Consider the following 19,686-nt stretch of genomic DNA (forward strand, 5'->3'; position numbering starts at 1 on the left):
CCCAAACTCTAGCAAAGTTGATCGAGTGAGTACATACAACCCTGTTTTTTTTTTTTTTAACTGTTCAGCTCTGCTATACTCTGCTGAGTTCTCCTCTGCAATGTGTTGGGAACTCAGCTTTGTTGACCCCAGATCTGTTATGTTATGCTCTGCCAAGAAGCTCAAAAGAATAGGGCCTGCATGATCTTCTTGATCATTATAGAGTTTGGCTTTGATTTTGATGAAATTATTGTTGTTGATTTAAATGGTCATTGTGGTGGAATGTTTATATGTTGAAATATACTTAATATGACGTATTGAATTTCGAATTGAAGTTTGGATCACTATCTAGTTCACTTATTAGTTACTAATAAAAGCTCTAATTTTATGTTTAATGTGTTTGGTATATATGCTTCGGCTCAAGAAAATAAAAAATTCAATCTTTTCAATGTCCTTGTGATTATAACGAATTAGAGTCTGTTCACATTTAATGAACCGAGCTGAACTGATTGGAGCTGAACTGAACTGAATAGAGTTTAAACAAATATTTTACGAGAAAAGGAAATTAGGAGCTGAATTGAGATGAAATGAACTGAACTGATTGGAGTTGAACTGAACTGAAATTAAGCTGAAGTGAACATGCCTTTAATATGTTTGGTTGATTAAAAAAAGGGCTATATTAATTTATTCCTTTGCCTTAAACTCAAATGCTTTGTCCAACTCATTTCCCTATTCCTTAAAAAATACAATTTCATACTCAGACTGATGTATGAGCGATTAGATATACGTCTAGTCCAATATCCAAGTGTAGCTTAGCCCTTTCATATGAAAATTTCTTATGCTAAGATCATAGTTCCATTTATTTTGCTATGAAACATTAGAGTTTTATAAAATATGGTAATATTCAATCTAAATTGCCAACTAATGTGGACTAACTAAAAAAAATGTTAAACAACAGATAATTGACGACATATCAAACACATTTGCTATATCTTACCAAAAAAATTCAAAATATATCAACTTAAAAAGACAGAGGAACTTATTTTGTAACTAAGGGTCTGTTCATATTTACTTAATTTCAGTTCAGTTCAGCTCCAATCAGTTTAGCTCCTAATTTCTCTCTCTCATAAAATATTCAGTTCAGCTCAGTTCAGCTCCAATCAATTCCGTTCAGATCAGGCCCTAAAATCAGCTCATTACTTGTGACAATGTGACAAAGTGTTAATTATGTCAAATAATAACACTCTTGTAGGGTCTTTTGAGTGGAAAAAACATTTTAGCAATATCAATTGAATTGGAAAATTTTGCGCAACAAATAAACTCCAAATTAACTTACAATATGATAGATGCCTTAATCAAGATGTGATTTGATAAGATTTGATGTATGCTCCCCCAAATCACATTCTTAAATTTTTATAAATCCATGGCCAATAATGCTAAAGTAGGATTCAAATGTCAAACTAGAACAAAAAGAGAAAAGAGGAAGTAGATAATAAAATAATCATTAAACACCTCTCTTATGTTGACACGTGTCATAGTTAATAGGTAATGCAAGAATATGGTGCTCCAAATAATGATAATGATAATCATAAATCCACACAGTTGTAATGTAGGACATAATTACCCCACAACTTTATTGCAAATTCCACACATCTCCCTCATGTTTTTATTAATTTTTAATTTTTATTACTTAAATTTTTTAAAAATTTGTATTATTATATTTCAAAATAATTTTCACTACAAAATTCACTCACTCACAGAGTACTTCTCATTCCACTGTACACACTCTCAAGTCTCAACCTCTTGAGATCATCACCATTAAAACCCCCAACTCCCCCAAAATATAAAACCCTAATTTGTCAAACAATTTATTAGATTCATGTGAATTCACTGCCCAACTTCCACCAATTCAATTCATAAACCTTTAAAACCCAATTATATCTTTCCTTAAACTTTCTCTCTCCAACCCCTTCAAAAACCCTCATTTTTAGATCTGATCAGCAACAAAAATGGCAACTTTTACTACTTTGATTGTTTTCTGTTTAACACTGCTGTTCTTCAATTCCGACAAATTCAAGCTTACCCATGTAAGTTTTCTTGCAAACCCACTTGTAACTTGAGTTTAATTTTTCAGGGTATTTCTCCAATCTTGATTCCCACTTGTAATTTGAGTTTAATTTTTCTGGGGTTTTCTCAAGATTTAATTTTTTTTTCTTGCTAATTTTTAGGCAAATGAATTGTGTACCTCTTCAAATTCTGGGAATATGACAAATGCAATTGAAGAACAGGGGATGAAATTATACCCATTGATTGATAAAGATAGAGTGGAGAAGATGATGGTGATGAATGAAACAAGAAGAAAACTCGGAAGTTTCCAGATTTGTGCACCTTGCACTTGTTGTGGAGCTAAAGGTTATTGCTTGCCTTCACCTTGTTGCTATGCTATCAATTGCAACATACCAAATAGGCCCTTTGGATTTTGTTCTTTCACTCCTAAGGTTTGTAATTGCTTTGGTTGCCATATTTAAAACCCCTAAGGGGTTTTACCCGACTCGAATCGAAATTAGTCGGAGTATAGTAGGCTCTGGATTAGTTTATAAAATTAAAAGAAAAAAAAAATTACTCAATTTTTGTGGGTCTAAATATGAATCCTGTTGGTAAGTGTGAATGGGAAGAATATCTGTGTTCTAGCTATGTCTTTTTTTTTTTTTTTCTTTTCATTTTACCAATTAATGTTTATTATGCTCATTGTTATACTGGGACAGCTATTTCCAGGTATGGTTTTGCTACTTCTTATGATTTTTGTCAGTCTGTCTGATCAATTTCTTGGGAATTGGTGAAAAAAAATTTGACCCTCATAAGAAAGTTAGATTTTTTTTTTTCTTAAAAAAAAAAAAAAAAAGTAGCAAAAGTTTGCTTGGAAAAAGCAATGACCCAAAATTTAGCCCTAGATTAGTTTTATATTAGTAGTAATTGATTAAGGTGCATAGTGGAGATTGTGATTAATGTAATTGTGGATTATACAAGTTTATGATATTTGTTTATGTATTGTTTCTTATTACTTTGATGTTAGAATCTTTGTAGTGGACTAAAAAGAAGATTGATTGTAATTATATATAGTCCCATTAGTTGACCTTTATTCTTTTGCTTCTTCCCTTTGTTCAATTTTGTTTTTTCTTTTTGTACATTGTTGTCTTATATAACAAGGTTTTGTCCCATTAGATTATGAAGAAAGTGAGCTTATAGCTTAAAGAACAATCTTTAGATTGTTAAGAAAGTACTTTAGCTTGTCGCGCTCTAAAGAAAGATGTAAATAGTCTCTTAGCCAGGGACGAAACATTATAAGGATAAAATAATGTGTAATTTTATCATAAACTCCCAGCTTGACAACACTTTAGGTTATGTTTACAATGAAACCCTTTAAACAAATTAATGCTTTAATCACAAAAGATAAAAACAAAAACATCAACAACAAGATTGAGGGGTCAACTTTATTTTTTTTAATTGTCAAATTGAGGGGACAAGTATTGATATGGTATTAAAGATGTTTTATTTCATTTGTACTCTTCTAAATTATCCAATTGCTTGGAAAAAGTATTGCTTGGAGATGTTCAATGCTTTGCCTGGTAACCATAGTACGAGTGGTATGGTATAAGTATGTGGTAAGTAAGCAGAGGACAAACATTCATTTCAGCAAAATATGTTCATATGCTAGATCTTTATGATTAGGTCATTTATGTCGAATCTAAATGTAAAACTCTATTGCCTGTCGCGGTTTTCTTATCTTCCTGTGTAAGAAAATTGAAAAAAAAAGGTTTTATGTATGGACTTTGGGACGTTTTATTAACTTGCAACCGGTTGCTCTTTTTGTTCGAAGTACTTGTATGTTGAAAGTGTCCGATTCCAAAACATGAAGCTTACCTCGGTGCAAAGGTTAGAACTTGTCCCTTGGCGACCTATGGGATCAAGTTCCATTAGGACGCTTTGAGAGTGGAATTTCCTTACCTTCTCTTTATGTCCCACTCTCACGATGCTCGATGAAGTGTTTATCGAATTATTGTGGTATATGTTTATGATGGTGACTAGAGTCAATGTGGTTGTATGAAGTACTAGTGTAGGTGATGGCATTTATGGTTGGATGGGTGGTTCGAGAGAGGGGGGTTTGGGCTTCAAATGACCATACTAAACTAATCTTTCTTTTAATTACATGCATTGACTTAGTTTTGGGCTTTGTGCTTTAAATGATTATATTTCTAATGAACTCATATTTCAACAAGAGTTTTAATTAAGGCAAAATTATTTATTATTTTCATGTTTTTTCTTGCATGAAAAACTATACAAGTAGCATTTTAATTAGGAAATACATATGATACTTGGAGCATTAGATTAGTGTATATCTGTTATTATCTTGAATTGAAATTAACTGAACTTATTACACCTGAAATAAGGGTATGTTCTCATCATATTATTTTCAGTTCAGTTCAGCTCTAATAAGTTAAGTTAAGTTAAGTTCAGTTCAGCTTCTAATTTTCTTCTCTCATAAAATATTCATTTCAGCTCAGCTCAATTCTAATAAGTTCAGTTCACTTCAATTCAATTAATTTTAGTGAATGAGAACAGGCCTTAATTAAAAATAAAATGAACACATTAGGTTCTATGTCATCATCACATATGCAATATTACAATTTTATTTCTAGAATACGGTTAGACAACCAATAATCCTTGTTGATGAATCCACATCTGTTTTTGGTCCAATTTTGATCTATTTGGGCCATGGGATGGCCCATGACAAAGTTCTTATTCAATTTTTCATTGTCACAACTCACAAGGATTGTGACATTCAACTCACTATTTAAAGTGCTCTAAATTATCCAGTTTATTACTTCATAAAATCTCCACTTTGCTCTAAACAATGGCAAAAATAAAACATCATTTACTTATTTTCCTACGATGAAGAGATCTTTGAAAATTATACATAAAAGAATGGTCTAGAAAAATCAATTTTAAATTTATGGAATGAAGTCAACCAATTAAGGCCCGAAAAATGACAATCCCTTCTAAATCATTTACCTTTTAATTGCTTTCATTTCAGGATATAAAAGGTTTTTGCTTTAGACATCAATAGTGACGACAATTTTTCAAAGTAACAATTCATCAATAGTGACGACAATTTTTCAAAATATCAATACATCAATAATGAGTAAATGACGACAATTTTTCAAAGTAACAACTTAATGTTCCACCTTATATTATCTCATTATCTATAATTATGCCACATTATTTACATTTATGATAAATTATCTTTACTAGATAATTATGTAGCTTTACTTGTAGAAAAAGAGGTGCACTATGTAAGAATGAACTACTCAACGATTCCAAATGTTTAGGCAGTATTTTCATTGAATCCTTAATCCTAGCAAAATACTTATTTAAAATTTGTCACGATTTTTTTAAAAACAAAAGGAAATTTCTTCATATAATTGAAGAGTGCAATTGTTGTACTAAGCAAAAGTGGGACTAAAAAACAAAAGGTCGCCAAACTCCAAATAATCGGTGGAGTGGGTAGTGAGTTAAATGAGTTTGTTGAAAAATTAAAGTATTCGAAATATCCAACTTTCCCTTTTTCTTATGATATTTCGTTAGCTCTTCATTAATGTACTCCTACTCCATACTTCACTAACGAACGTACACATAACATATGAATACATTATCCTTCATTTTTCTTAAAAAAATGTTTGAGTATTATTCATTACCACGTAAATTACTTAATAGTATGTTTGTATGAGATGATATTAATTAGATTATACGTATAATATACAGATTATTTTCGTGTTTCAGATCTCTTTTAAAGCGAATAAAATATTATACTCCGTATCATAATATCGCAAGGAGCGTAGTACAATTTCTTGCTTAATCACTTATTCCTGGCAATTGGGGGTCTTCATTAATGTACATAAATTTTAGGTGATGAAGTCAACATTGCTCAGTTTAATTTACTTCAGTTTGACCATTCAGTGATCTGTTATGGTTGGATAGTCATCAATAATAAACCATCAATAATTCCAGATGTCCTTTAATTGGCTGACCAACTCAACTCTCTAGCTCTTATACTTCTCCATTCCTAACTTTTTGCAGTAACTAACTGTTCAACAGTTTCAAGTACAGATACTAGAGAATAATAAATACAACGAGTAAATTTAAAAAAAAAAAAAAGGAAATCCAGAAAATACCAATAATCTCCTTGATATATCAAAGTCATAACCGTAAATAAATCAACAACTTATCTTTTTATAGGGATCTATCATAAGGGTCCAAACTAAAGGTTATACACGAATAATAAATAAAAACAACATGACCCCAAAAAGACGAAAATGGTAGATGCCACTAGATCAACACAACATGACCAAAATACACAACTTTTCTTTGGCATGATAGAATCATATCATGTATAGACTATAGTTGTATACTTAATACTTTATAATTCGTATTTATATACAAGCCAGGCCAAGTATGGCACATAACTCAAACCCAGACAAGCTTACAAATAACTAAATATATTTTGACTATTGTTATACATTGTATACAACTCTTCTGTACAAAAATGTTCTTTCATAGTTTGGTATTTAGCAGACTTCATTTCTGTAAATGCTATCTATAAACAACTATTATGTCCTTAATCTGTGTATATAAAGTCTTTCGGTGTTGTGTACCTGTTACCGAGAGATTGGTTTCAATGGTTGTGGATAGGGATTTTTCCAGCATTCATCGGTTAGGACAGCTTTATCCCATCGCCTTCTGAAGACCTTGTATTCGTTGTAAGACTGTCTCCTCACCTGAGAAGTATCCAAGAGTTCATTAAGCGTCTAAAACTGCACTACAAATTTTGATGCGAGAAAACAAATTAACCACACTATTTTTCGTACTTTCAAAACTTGTGAATAGTTGAAATACTCAGACTCTTTATTTTGACATGCTACAAATGCTGACAACCAGAAAAATATCATAATGTTTTTAATTTACATACTATTCTAGTCCCTCAATGCATAGAAAACCACAGCTATATATACTAGTCATAGTTGTCGCGATAATGCTATATTCATCAATCATATAACTTTCATAAATTAGTATGAAGATAGATAGTAAAGCATTCATCCAGAAGACTTACTTCAACCCGCTTGTCAAGCACATGGAGTTGAGGCTACATAAGAAAAACGGCAAAATGGTTAGATACATTAAGTGATCCTTCCCTACAAGATAAGAAAACTAGTTCTGCAGCTACTAATCAACTAGACAATTACTTCACAACCCGAGGGATGAAGTCATGAAGAATAGGTTATTGTTGATACGCTACTGCTTACCTTTTTCCCTAGCGGCTCCCCTAGTGTAGGCAGGCCATAATGTATCACATACTCAGCATCTACAACCCCAATTTTTTTGGTTCGATCTCCCTGAGAAAAGCAATTTAAAAACCTATAATTATAACACGGAAAATGTACAAATAAAGTGCGACAAATAATGATCACCAAAAACTTGCCTGTGCACAATATCCCAGCTGCATGTCCAAACCCCAAGCATGTATCAAGTCATTCTGCAAAACACATTGGATTAAAACATGAACAATGCCAAAGCATGTTTTGTGAAGAATTTTTTTTTTTTTTTAACAAAAAAAGGAGATCCCCTACATTCTAGAGATATTAGCTGCAGATCATAGGAAAGACAAACCTGAATCATGTACCATACACAACGCCATGCTGCTCGAGAGAACACTGGAGCCATGACTTCTATCCACCTGCAACACATCAAAAGTCTTATTCGGCTTTTACCTCCCTGAATATATTGTTAAGTTTAAAGAGTGCCAAGATAATTATTATAGCTAGCTAGTTTCTCTTATACTTTTAAAGTAGAGATATAATTACCCTGTACAAGGAGGACCAGAACTGTCTTCATCGCATTCATTATGCTTGTATGTTCTCCTACAAAGGATATAATAGCTTCAAGTTATCTTACAACAAATAAAAACATACAAAAAAAAAAAAAAAAAAAGAAAAAATGCTTTGCAATGTATGTTCATATGTCAGCTCAAAACATAGCAGATCCAGAGTTGATTAAGCAGGAGTGAACCAATGTAGAATTGATGCAAAAGAGTTGGAAATGTATCGGATTAATTGTGTAGGCAAAAACATAAGCGACCAAAGCTATGACTACACACCAAGATGCCAAAGTAGCACAAAGATTACCTGTGAACTTTTCCTCTCCTTCCCCGAGATGTAATCTGGTGATGCACCTCTGATCTGTTACCATCAAGTGCTGGCTGGGAGATTTCAAGACCCTCCTCTTTAACGATAGATACATACCTACATTAAATATAAAGGCATTAAAAGCAACCCAATAAGGATTAAATGGTTTCAATTAAGATAGCTGGTCCAGTCCTCAGATTCAAACATTCCCTGAGACCGAGTTGAGTAAATTGATTCAATCTAACAACTTAGCGAATACTCAAAGGATGGGAAAAATTATACACGGAAAAGTGAAGCATTGCAAAATTTTGCATTATTACATCATATTCTAACAAGTAGATATGCGGCTTGACAAGGAAAATTAAATGCATGCACTTAACCTTAAATGCACATCAAGCTTGTGTTTCTATGACAAGATTGACAACATTGACAACCTACAAAATTATCATAAGGCTTTTATCAACCTCTTTAAATTAGCAGCTTATGTCTCACGTCTCACCCAAATTCGAAAACCAAAGATTTTTGATTAAGTGGTAGGAAATGACTTTAATCATCTTGCAGAAGAATGAAACTACTTACTACTATTTGACATTTTTGATGTATTAACTTCAGATCATAGTCTAACAAATAAGCCTGAAATTATAATTCACTCAATCACTAAATCATAATAATCATCTAAATGAGATTTCATCATAAAATATTAGTACATGCTTTACAAGTGTGCAGGAATGCAGGATGGTACACACCTTAAAGGATCAAAATAGTCTACTCCAATATCTTCATCCCAGAGAAAAACATATTCATAGGCAGCAACTACATCTGGGTGCATGAATCGCTTTGCAAACCACCTATATCACCGTAAAAGACCTGAGCCAAGTCAGGATATAAGCAATTAATCTGATATTAAAGAGCATTATTCATGCCAAAAAGAAGCTAAAGGGTAGCTATCACATTAAAACAAACATGATACGACAAGGGTGATACCATTTAGTTTGATTGATTGCAGATATGTGTATGACTCGATCATTCCACGTAAAGTCCTTCCATTGATCAAGATTACCATCGTAATGGAAAAGCATCACAGAAAAACCCCTCGAGAGAAACTGAAATACCACATGAAAAGATTAGTATGTTATGTGCGACACCTGTGCTAGAGCAGTCAGCCAGCAAGAGCACTGTTGCAGATGATAATTACCTTGCTAACCATTGCATTCACAAGTTGTTTTTGCTTAATCCCAACAGCAACTGCGAGCAAACTCAGAGATGAGTTACTTTTCTGTTCAAGCAAACTTACAATTGATCAAATACTCATTGATAGGAATGATAAAGGTTTTCAGCTAAATAAGTAAAACACTAAATTGCTAGCTGTTAGCTGACAGTTGCCTAAATTGGCTGAAAAAGACTTCAACCCCTGTTACTTGGTTGACAGTTAGCTAAATAGCCTCACTAACTAAACATACATATGTAAAAAGGAAAAGAAACATAATTTACCTCTGGAAGGCCCCATAGTGGTCTCATTTCCAAATTAGAATTCTTTGCGACAATCCCTTGAGGCAATGACTCGCTTCCACGAGGTCTGCACTGATTCTAATACATGAAAAAAAAAAAAAATAAGATAAAAGGCACACAATCTATTATTATCTGTATAGGAAGGAAAACAGACCTCACATCTATTGCCTAGCAATAGGTCCATACTTCCAGCAAGCCCCATTTTTGGAGTATCCTGCACAGGAAGACAAGGTTATTTAGGTGTTGCTAGTCTTGCTACACATTGTTGGTTGCAAAAATCAAAAGAAAGCCGAAAGTTATATCTAGGAAGTTCAACTTATAAAACACATGAGTATTTGGTGGACAGAGCATACCTGTCTGTAAACTGGTAGAATAAAAACACTCCCTATCAAGTAAATTAGGACAACTGCAGCAGCTGCTTGAAAAACACTGCAAATACATGACCTTCGGCTTTTTGTATCAGAAAACATTGCAATCTGCATATATCATAATATCATCAATCTCATGTAAAGGAAGAAAGCTAGTATGAATGTCCTGGTGCAGACTCAGAAAAATTTACTATTCCACCTTAGCATACAAAGATTACAAACACACTAAGATAAAACACCATTTTTTATCGTTTCACAATGAATCCTATTCTACCCACGATGAGTACACAATCCAAACAGACCAAACTTTGAAATATCAAATCAGGCTCTAGAAGAAAGAATGTAGCTTATTTTCCCTACTTTAATGATAACTGAGGTTTAGGATGTCCACATGCCACTGAGGTTAGCTACTAGACAACATCTCGCTGGGATAATTCAAATTAAGGAAGGTCTTCTCCTAAAACACACGGAGTACCACATAAGGCCGTCAAGGGCAAATTATAAGATGCACCTAAGATTAAGCGCTCCTAGATGATGTAGCAACAATGCAAAAGGAAGAAAAGGGGTCAATCATCTAGGAGGTGCTAGCTATAGAAGATGAGAGTATAACTATATCGGTCCTAACTCCTAAGGCCTGTGGCGCTAATCACTCCGAAACAAGCATAGGCATCATAGCAATCACAGGATTCACAGCTCACAAATAACCATGAGCTATACTGCTATAGGTCCTCATATGCATCAAGACACTCACTACATTAGCATTTTCGCAAAAACTACAGCTGAACATCACAGAAATTCAGCTTCGTTTGTAATCAGAAAAACTACTTGTCTGATTACAAACAAAGCTGAATTTCTAGCATGATCAGATGAACTTTGACTTAGTCTCATAAGCAAAACTCATTCTTGCAGCATCATAAACTAATAAACCCTATCTAATACTCAATAAACATCCTTCATCAACCTAAATTCGAGGCAGTTAATCATCAAAACAGAATTCTGCAGCCTGATTAACCAAAGTTTTCAATTTTCAGACAATTTTAACAAAGTAATAGATATAGTTTTGACATTTTCAAAGTAGAAATGAATTTTATAAAAAAAGTATTCATCATCAAACAACTACAAATTATAAATTGTAAAACAAAACACCTGGTAATAATATAATCATCAATTACATAACAAGCAAGATAAACATGTTAATAAGCAATTAAAATATCATCCCTTACATATTTTATTAAAATAAATTAAAAAAAAAATCCAATAATAGAATAATGTAAAAAAGTACTTACGTTTTTGGCAGCCATTTTTGTCTTTTTAACGAATTTCAAACTGTCAACATCTTTTTCAATAATATTACTACAAAACCTTCAAATTCTAGCTCCTCTCTTCCAATAGGAAAAATGACCCTGAAATTTAAGCATAATTTCATCAATAATTATCCCATTAACATAAAAAAAAAATTAAAGAAAAATACTACCTTTATTAAAAAAAAAAAAATTGTTTTATCAAAATTCTGAAAAAGATTATAACTTTATACTCACCTGTTTATATGATTTGAAATTGGAAGAGGGATTCGGTTTGATTTCTTTCTGGGGTATATAGATATCAAATTTTCAATAAATAAGATTGAACGCAAAAAAATTATTGAGAAAATTCTACAAAATTAAAAAAGATTTAGAGAGAGAAAGACAGAGAGGAGAGAGAAAATGTGAAGCGAATAGCAAGGGGCACACGATCTTTAGCATCAATGCCAAAATTAGAATGTAATTTAACCAAGTTAAAAGACAAAGATTAGGGAAGAAAATCAATTTTATTTTATCTAAGCTCCCCAGCTTATGTGGAACTGTGGAAGGTATTGTCGTAAGAAGTATAATCGAGTTGATAGTTCAAAACATTTGAATAAGTTATAGGATTCATACATGAAAACTAAATTATGATAGACGATATAGTTAGACTCGTACTATGTTGTGGAGTTGTTGGTTTGTTTGAAAGGTTGGTTGGATAATTTTGGTGAAGAATTGTAGATTACACAAGAGTAAACTTGTACTTATATTGGAAGTTGGTACTTGTATATTCATAACTAAAACGAACTATCAATTGGATGTTGATGTAGTGATACTTGAGCTGCATTTTGGTGGAAAAAATCGCGTGTTTCGATCCCCGCAATAACAATTAGGAGGGGATTAAAACCTAATTACGCAAAACTGAACCCTAAAATAAACTGATAAGTTTTTCTTTAATAATAATAATAATAATAATAATAATAATAATAAATTGGTAAATATAGTAATTGTATGAAAATAGATAAATAGGGGATTCTTGCTTTTCTAGAAATAGTTGTCCAATTTTCTACAACAAACTTGATTATGATAGGTCTTTTCTTATGATCAATCAAGGAAAAAATGGAGCTTTTTGTGAAAAAGAGGTCCACAACCACAATGCTTTAGGTACATTGCAAAAGGTTATCCACTAATCACGTACACTTCTAATTATTTTCCTCTACCGTGGGGTTAAGGGAATTGTGACTATATGAAATTTCTATACAATGGATGCATTACGTTACTTGTCATTTTAGAATAGGCCTGATTTGAAAAATCAGTTTAAAATTACTTTAATTTAAACTTTTTGATGGTTGGATCTTGCTTTTTGCACAAGTGTAACGCATTAACACGTTAATTATGCATGATTAATACTTTGATCTACTCCGTACTTTGTATTGTAAGGGTCTGTTCTGATTTACTGAATTGGGCTGAATTAAACTGGATTGAACTGAATTAATTGAAGCTGAACTATACTGAACTAAAAATTAGTTGAAGAGAATAAACCCTAAGTATTATGCAGTTATGAACAACAATTAATTTTATTTTTCAATACACATGATAAATGTCACAATATAATAATATTTTGACCAGTTCTATTATAAAATCTACTTTATAAGGTAAACATCATGATAATTTTAATGTGCCATTTTCTTATTTTATGGACACTTTTAGGGAGCGATAATCATGAGTTTGCCAACCCATTATATGGTTACAAATTTCTAAGATATTGAATTGGGTTCAAAAAATCCTATCCAAATACAGGAGAATCAAATCAGCCCGATTTGTAAGGACACAAATCATACAATAGCATAAGATCAAACTATTCAGACACACTGAAATCAAATTTATTGCCTATAACTTGAAATGATTAGATCGTTATGATTGAGCATAATCCCTTTTTTGTTCAAAAATATTGCTAAGATCTTTCTGAACCTCCTATCGATCTCCTTATAAAAGTTTTAATTTTTTTGAGCCCACCCCTAGAATAATTTTAGAAAATTTAAGGATATTTGTACAAAGTATATATAGAATTTTGAGTAACTTGTAAGAATTCATTCTTTTTGATTGGTTGCTAGTCAAAATCTAATTGTGTAGGGGAAGCAATTTAAAAAAGTACATGTACTTCATATATGATTATGACAATGATACTCCCTCCGTTACAAATTACTTGCAACAAAGGAATATTTTATGTCTCACAAATAATATTCCTGTGTTGCGAGCTGAGTGGTATGTAACGGAGGAAGTATTAAACTCGAGTCACAGGTATAAGCATCAATTTTTTCGAGCTTGAACTTTATATCAACTACTTACAAGCTTAAACATAATGAAGTAAAATAATATTTTTTAGAAGCAAATCCATAATATCAATTCATGCACATAAACTGTAAAAAAAAAAAAAAAAAAAAAAAAAAAAAAAAAAAAAAAAAAAAAAAAAAAGGAACAAGTATATTGTTAGGCAATTAAAGACGTAGAGAGAATTTAAGTTTTATTAGTCACATCGTAAGTATCCTTTATTTTCTTTTTATGAACTCAAAGTTTTTCTTTTTGATTGATAGAAAAACTTTAAATTGTATGAAATCCCTAGCTAGCAAAAAAAGTAGGGTTTTAACTTAACCTCTATACTCTAACCATACAACCCTAGAAACAATTGTAATTGTCAGTGTCTTAGACAATTAGATGGTTGCATAAATCCTATAACTTTTCCATATGCATTTTCACCTTCACATTCAGGAATCTCGTTACGATACGAGAGTTTAATATCTTGCAACGTTAATCCTACACAAGGCTTCTTGGAGCTACATTCAAAGATCAAGGCTGTTTTAGAAGCTGATGTACCACGAATTCCCTTGTATACGACATTATTAATTTGTATGCCCGATCCCTATCATATAAATACATAAAAGAAAATAATTAATAATATGCTCTTAAGGGGTAGATTGAACTGAACTAAACTTAACTGAAAGAAATCAAAGGATACCTGGCCAGTAGGGCAACTATTATGAGGGCAATAATTTTGATCGATGATAATTGGGTTTTGGACATTATTCATTCGGGCCCCCAAGAAAAATATGTCCTTAACTCTTCCATTGACTGAAGTTGAAAAAGTCTTAATTCTCAGCCCATTAGATGTTCCTGTGAATGTTACTGACTTCACCATCACATTTTGGACCATTACACCTTCTTCTGACTTTTCACGTCCAAGGCTCCCTATACTGTTGGTCCAAACACCATAATTATAAAATTAATACCAATATTAGTAACAGATTTTAATTTTGTTACAATCTAATTTCACCATAAATATTAAAAAAATTTAAGGTAACACAGTAAAGTATTCAAATGAGCTTGAGTATTCTAGAGACACAAAGATCAAATAAGAATTAACCACAACGTTTTAATAGCACGTATGTAGAGATCATACCTAATACCGTGTCCTGGACCACAATGTATATTTTCGATCCATAAGTTTTGATTATTTGGACCAATTGAAATGCAATCATCACCCGTCTTAATATTTGAATCCAATATTGTAACTCCTCTTGAAAATGCTATGTGAATGCCATCAGTATTAGGACTATCAGCATGTGCTGTAATTGTCATCGTTGTTATCTTTATATTTTGGCATGCATTAATTGTAACATGGAACAATTGGCTGTCAATTGATGTCAAACCATCAATGAATATGTTCTTCGAGTTATCAAACCCCAACGTCTACTCCATCAAAGAGGAAACAAAAAACGAGAAGAGGTATATATTAGAAAATACAAAATCAAAGATCGATATTAAGTACACGACACATAAGATATCAACAATAAGGTAAAGTTTTGTATGAGACAATCATTGATCTCGAATTCTCGATCATTAACCATTGAGTAGATTCGATCTTTACCAATTATATCAAAACAATCTATTTCAACAGGAATGACATAGAACACTACTATATGTACAAAAAATTCATATGATATGAAATGATACTAAAATAAGTTATTAAATAAAAACAGTGTACATTATACATATATTCTACCCGGGTTCAATTCAAACGAATACATTATAGCCAGGTGGCTAAAAAAGTATAATTCAAGTTAAGCAAAAATAACGAGGTTACCTTAGCCCCATCGGGACATTGTTGATTAGATGCCTTACAATTCCACAAGTACTTACCCTTAGCATCTAGGACACCACCCTTAATATGAAGGCCATTTATTCCATGAAACATAATCCAATGATGACTTGAAGCTATCTCTCTATAGTCATTAGGAGCAACTAGGGTTCCATCAATTTGGAACACAATTTTTGAGCTCTTACAATTTCCTTCAAATTGCAATGGTTTCAACAAATATTCTCCTTTTGGTACGTATAAAATGGATGGATTCGTCGAAGAACAAGCAGCATCCCATGCATCAAGGAATGCTTTTGTTGCATCCGTCTTTCCATCATTTCTTGCACCAAAATTTCTTACATTTATAAATCTTTGTATCGATGAGGATGATGACAACAACGACGACAACAATGATGGTGATAGGGAATTATCGAATGTCGGTCTCATTCGATATGCTAAAGAAGGGTGAAGGAAGAAAAAGGGGAGTATTAGAAGGAGAATGAGGTTGTTACTACTAGGAGTCATGGTGATGAGCTTAATTCTAAGGGTTTTTGTGGGTGTAAAGTGATGAAAATGAAGAGTCAATAAAATGGTTTAATTAGGAGTTCAATGGTTTTTAATTTATACTAAGGCTATGATAATTTATTTATGGAATTGAAATAGAGTAGAAGAAAGAGTGGTGTATCAAAAATATTTTATTCCTAGTAAATCTCAATTAAGGGATGTAAAATATTTTAGATCAATTTGGATTGGGTAATATCTTATTTTCTCTTGATTTTTGTCCATTTTAAACTCTTCCCAATATGGGTTTGATTTTAGTTTTTGATGGAAAATATGAATTTGTTAATTATATTTGATTCAAATATGTTGTTTTCTTGAATTTTTAAATCTTGTATATTTTCTTTGTTTACAAATTGGTAATCATGCTATAAAAATGTTAAATTAATTTCCCATTTAGATTCCAACTTCTATAATTTCGATTGAAATTCACAGCCTCAAATTAATTATTTTAATTAGGCATCATTAAGTACAGTAACAATAATCCGTACCGACCGTACGTACTTCCATATTTACTTCCTCTTTACTAATTAAGTCATGAACTAGTGGCGGTACGTAGCAATAAGTGCAATATTTAAAACTACATTAGATTTCAGTATTGAAATCTTTCTTCATTTGTAATGATTTTTTTCTACATTTGAAAAATTCTTATTTTCTCGAACAATTAGTAGAATCTTACCTAAATAACTACTCCCTCCGTCCCTAAATTACATTCATACTTCTAGGCTTCTAGCATTTATTTCTCACATAATAGAGAGAAACAGAAATGTAATTTAGGGACGGAGGGAGTACATCGGACCATATTAAGTAATCACACAATATATCAACATATCACGACTATATATTGAGCTCCTAAGGAGAAAAAGAATTGTATGCACATATCATACATATTAGTTTTTTTTCTTCTTATATTGTTAATATTTTAAATTATTGGTAGCTTTATGTACAACCTTTTACAATGGTTACATCTAATTAACGCTCTCTAATATCTTGTTATAATGATACTATCGATATGGATCTAGACTTAAAATAAACATAACCAGTAGTCAATATGTCCGATCACTTCTGATATGATAGAAAGAATTGCTTTTTAAAAAAGATCAATACGAATAATCACTTCACATCCACATCAGCTATTAACAACTAAATAATGATTATGCTAAGCTACCAATGATGGAATGATATTGAAATTAATATTCATTAGTCATTACAATTTTTTTTGTACAACAATACAAAAAGATAGAATACACAATAAGACGAAGGGATCAAGGGAGTACGTACTTATTTATATACATGAGGTGGAAATACAGAACTAAATTTTTTAAGTATCTAGCCTGATGCGTGATTACAAGCTCTATAGTTAATCGATTTAAAAGACGTACTTTGTGTAAAGTGAAAAAAATCTCCCCATATTAATCATGGAGTATAATATAACCTTTATGGTACAAATTGAGAGTACTTTATAAAGAATGTAATGTCTGAAGAATCGCATAATACGCTATCAAAATTGGAAGTGATGCCATCATTCCGAAGATCACCCTGCAATATGCCAAAACAGACAAGACACAAAATTATTAAAAGGTCATAAACCACACCAAAATGTTAAATAATTAATCGCGGAGTACATAATTATTGAAATCTCTTAGTTATTATTATTATTACTCCCTCCGTTCTCAATCCTTACATACTTCTTTTTCAGCTATTCTTAATTTTGACGAATTTATTAAGACATTTGTTGATCAAACAAACTTACGCAGTACTAAGCACATCCGCATGTAGTCCATATTCTTTGGCATATATGAATGAGGTAATAGATTGTGGTAATGCCGCCTGAAAAAAGAAAAACAAAATAGTTGTATCACTACGTAAGTTTTAACAAGTATATCGTAACTCTAAACATGATATAGTGGTTCAGTTCAGTTCAGCTCCTAATTTTCTTCTCTTATAAAATATTCAGTTCAGTTCAGCTCAGTTCAGTCAATGAGAACAGGCCCTAAGGAGTACATATATAATCCCTTCCTCCGAAATAACAATATAATTTAAAAATTGAAGAGAATAACAAGGGTGTACACTATTGTATAATATATACCTGGATAATAGCTATACGAAGAACATCGCCATGCAAACCAACAACAAGGGCAGCAATAGCCATGGCAGCTGGGCCAGCTACAAACTTCAGGATCATCCCAAACATGGTCAATTTTGGTCCACACGCGATTAGCTTCTCTTGCAAAGCCATGAACATGCCTACATATCCCCAATATAACTAAACATTAAGTTCATTGTACATCTGGGTGTACCTATATTTTGATAATTTTGTGTACTGCACATATAAATAAATAACTATTTGTCTGAGAAGGTAACACGTGTTTTTTATGTAGGGTGATTATTATATAATTAGGCTTACCCATACTAAACATAGAAGTGCCAGTCCCAGCTTTTGACATAATGAGTATAGATCCATCAACAATGCTTGGTATTTGAAAATTGAACCTACATATATACATCAATAACATTAACATGTTAATATCTAAATCATAACAAATTAATTAAATCAAATAATAAAATCATAGCACATAATTATAATAATTACCTGCAAGCGAAAAGCGCCCAAACAATGCCTACAATGCAAGAATAAGAGTTGGGATTAGCAAGCAATTTCTTCCCAACTACCTTCATCAAACACCATAACGATGGTCTATTACCATCCCCTAAACCATCAATATTAATAACTTTTCCTTCCAAATCGTTCCGAGAACTCTCAAGAGAATGGACTTGAGGAGGATTCCTCACTACACTAGTACTACAATTCATAGTACTAGGAAAATCTGACCTAGATTGACGAAACTCAAGAACAAATAAAAGCACCGTTAGCCAAACAATAGCTTGAATAACCGAAAATTGAACAACTAAGTCAATACCTAGTTGACCGTACATGGCTCCTAGTAAGGGCACCCCAACCACAAGTGAGCTAGTTAGTGTACACAAAGAAAAATTAGTAATCGACCAACAATAACTTCCTTTACTACTACACCTAGCCCAAAGGGCTAACACCGCGACAATAATGACTTTAGATATACCATCCGCGGCTAGGAACTTGTAGTTCCATTTAAAGGGATTACTATGTGCGGTGAAGTCTAGGTTGAATAGAGGAAGGGTGAAGTAACAAACGAGCCGGTTTATGGCATCGACTTGATCGGGTTTAAATAGGTTCCACCATTTGACCGAACCATAACCTAAGATTAGGGCTACATAGAGTGGAACCGTGGCTACTATGACCTTATATATATCATCTAAGCTAATCATAATTATTTCTCTAAGTGATAAAATATGAACGAACCCTTGTTAATAAGGCTTTATATAATATGAAAGTGTTTAATTTAATTGAGTATAGAGCACTGTTTATGACAAAATCAATGGTCATCTTGCTAGCTATTTATATGCATATTCCATAACTAGCATCTCTACTTTAGAGTAAAGTTTTTGTATAATTTTTTTTGGGAAATAAGTGTTCGGCTATTAAGTTAAAACTTTATAAGAATATAAGGTACATGTTTTAGAAAGTACATTTTTTTACGGAAGTATAAAGAGAATTATTTATTTATTTTTTTTAGTAAAAA

The 19,686-nt window shown here is 32.1% G+C and overlaps 3 protein-coding genes and 1 long non-coding RNA gene across 6 annotated transcripts; 1 reads left to right on the plus strand and 3 right to left on the minus strand.

The window, feature by feature from the left end:
• The first annotated feature begins 1,616 nt into the window (after window positions 1–1,616).
• Window positions 1,617–2,845, plus strand: LOC145576001 (uncharacterized). The gene is made up of 2 exons (XR_014098305.1): window positions 1,617–2,066; window positions 2,208–2,845. It is a non-coding gene; the product is annotated as an uncharacterized LOC145576001 (long non-coding RNA).
• Window positions 2,846–6,220: 3,375 nt separating this feature from the next.
• Window positions 6,221–12,120, minus strand: LOC145576002 (uncharacterized). 3 transcript variants are annotated; one of them, XM_081633787.1, is made up of 15 exons: window positions 11,632–12,120; window positions 11,380–11,496; window positions 10,079–10,201; window positions 9,880–9,939; window positions 9,708–9,803; window positions 9,412–9,492; window positions 9,201–9,319; window positions 8,963–9,064; window positions 8,217–8,333; window positions 7,896–7,952; window positions 7,702–7,768; window positions 7,514–7,567; window positions 7,338–7,427; window positions 7,145–7,177; window positions 6,221–6,812 (listed from the first exon to the last, which is right to left on the minus strand). In XM_081633787.1, the coding sequence occupies exons 2-15, from the start codon at window positions 11,392–11,394 to the stop codon at window positions 6,693–6,695; spliced, it is 1,134 nt and encodes a 377-aa protein (XP_081489913.1). In that variant the 5' UTR covers window positions 11,395–11,496; window positions 11,632–12,120; the 3' UTR covers window positions 6,221–6,692. The 3 variants fall into 3 exon arrangements, with proteins under 3 accessions (XP_081489913.1, XP_081489915.1, XP_081489914.1); XM_081633789.1 differs by lacking the exon at window positions 11,632–12,120 and having other exon boundaries at window positions 10,079–10,154; window positions 11,380–11,574; XM_081633788.1 differs by lacking the exon at window positions 11,632–12,120 and having other exon boundaries at window positions 11,380–11,574.
• Window positions 12,121–13,957: 1,837 nt separating this feature from the next.
• Window positions 13,958–16,033, minus strand: LOC145577092 (polygalacturonase-like). Its single transcript, XM_081634769.1, has 4 exons — window positions 15,515–16,033; window positions 14,831–15,120; window positions 14,390–14,624; window positions 13,958–14,293 (listed from the first exon to the last, which is right to left on the minus strand). The coding sequence occupies exons 1-4, from the start codon at window positions 16,031–16,033 to the stop codon at window positions 14,069–14,071; spliced, it is 1,269 nt and encodes a 422-aa protein (XP_081490895.1). The 3' UTR covers window positions 13,958–14,068.
• Window positions 16,034–17,272: 1,239 nt separating this feature from the next.
• On the minus strand, window positions 17,273–19,449 carry LOC145576003 (auxin efflux carrier component 5-like). Its single transcript, XM_081633790.1, has 5 exons — window positions 18,660–19,449; window positions 18,474–18,559; window positions 18,156–18,313; window positions 17,820–17,896; window positions 17,273–17,605 (listed from the first exon to the last, which is right to left on the minus strand). Exons 1-5 carry the CDS (start codon window positions 19,370–19,372, stop codon window positions 17,527–17,529), a joined length of 1,113 nt encoding a protein of 370 aa, XP_081489916.1. The 5' UTR covers window positions 19,373–19,449; the 3' UTR covers window positions 17,273–17,526.
• Between the last annotated feature and the right edge of the window lie 237 nt (window positions 19,450–19,686).

This window comes from Chenopodium album, chromosome 13 (assembly GCF_948465745.1).
Source record: "Chenopodium album chromosome 13, dcCheAlbu1.1, whole genome shotgun sequence".
Lineage (NCBI taxonomy): Eukaryota > Viridiplantae > Streptophyta > Magnoliopsida > Caryophyllales > Amaranthaceae > Chenopodium > Chenopodium album.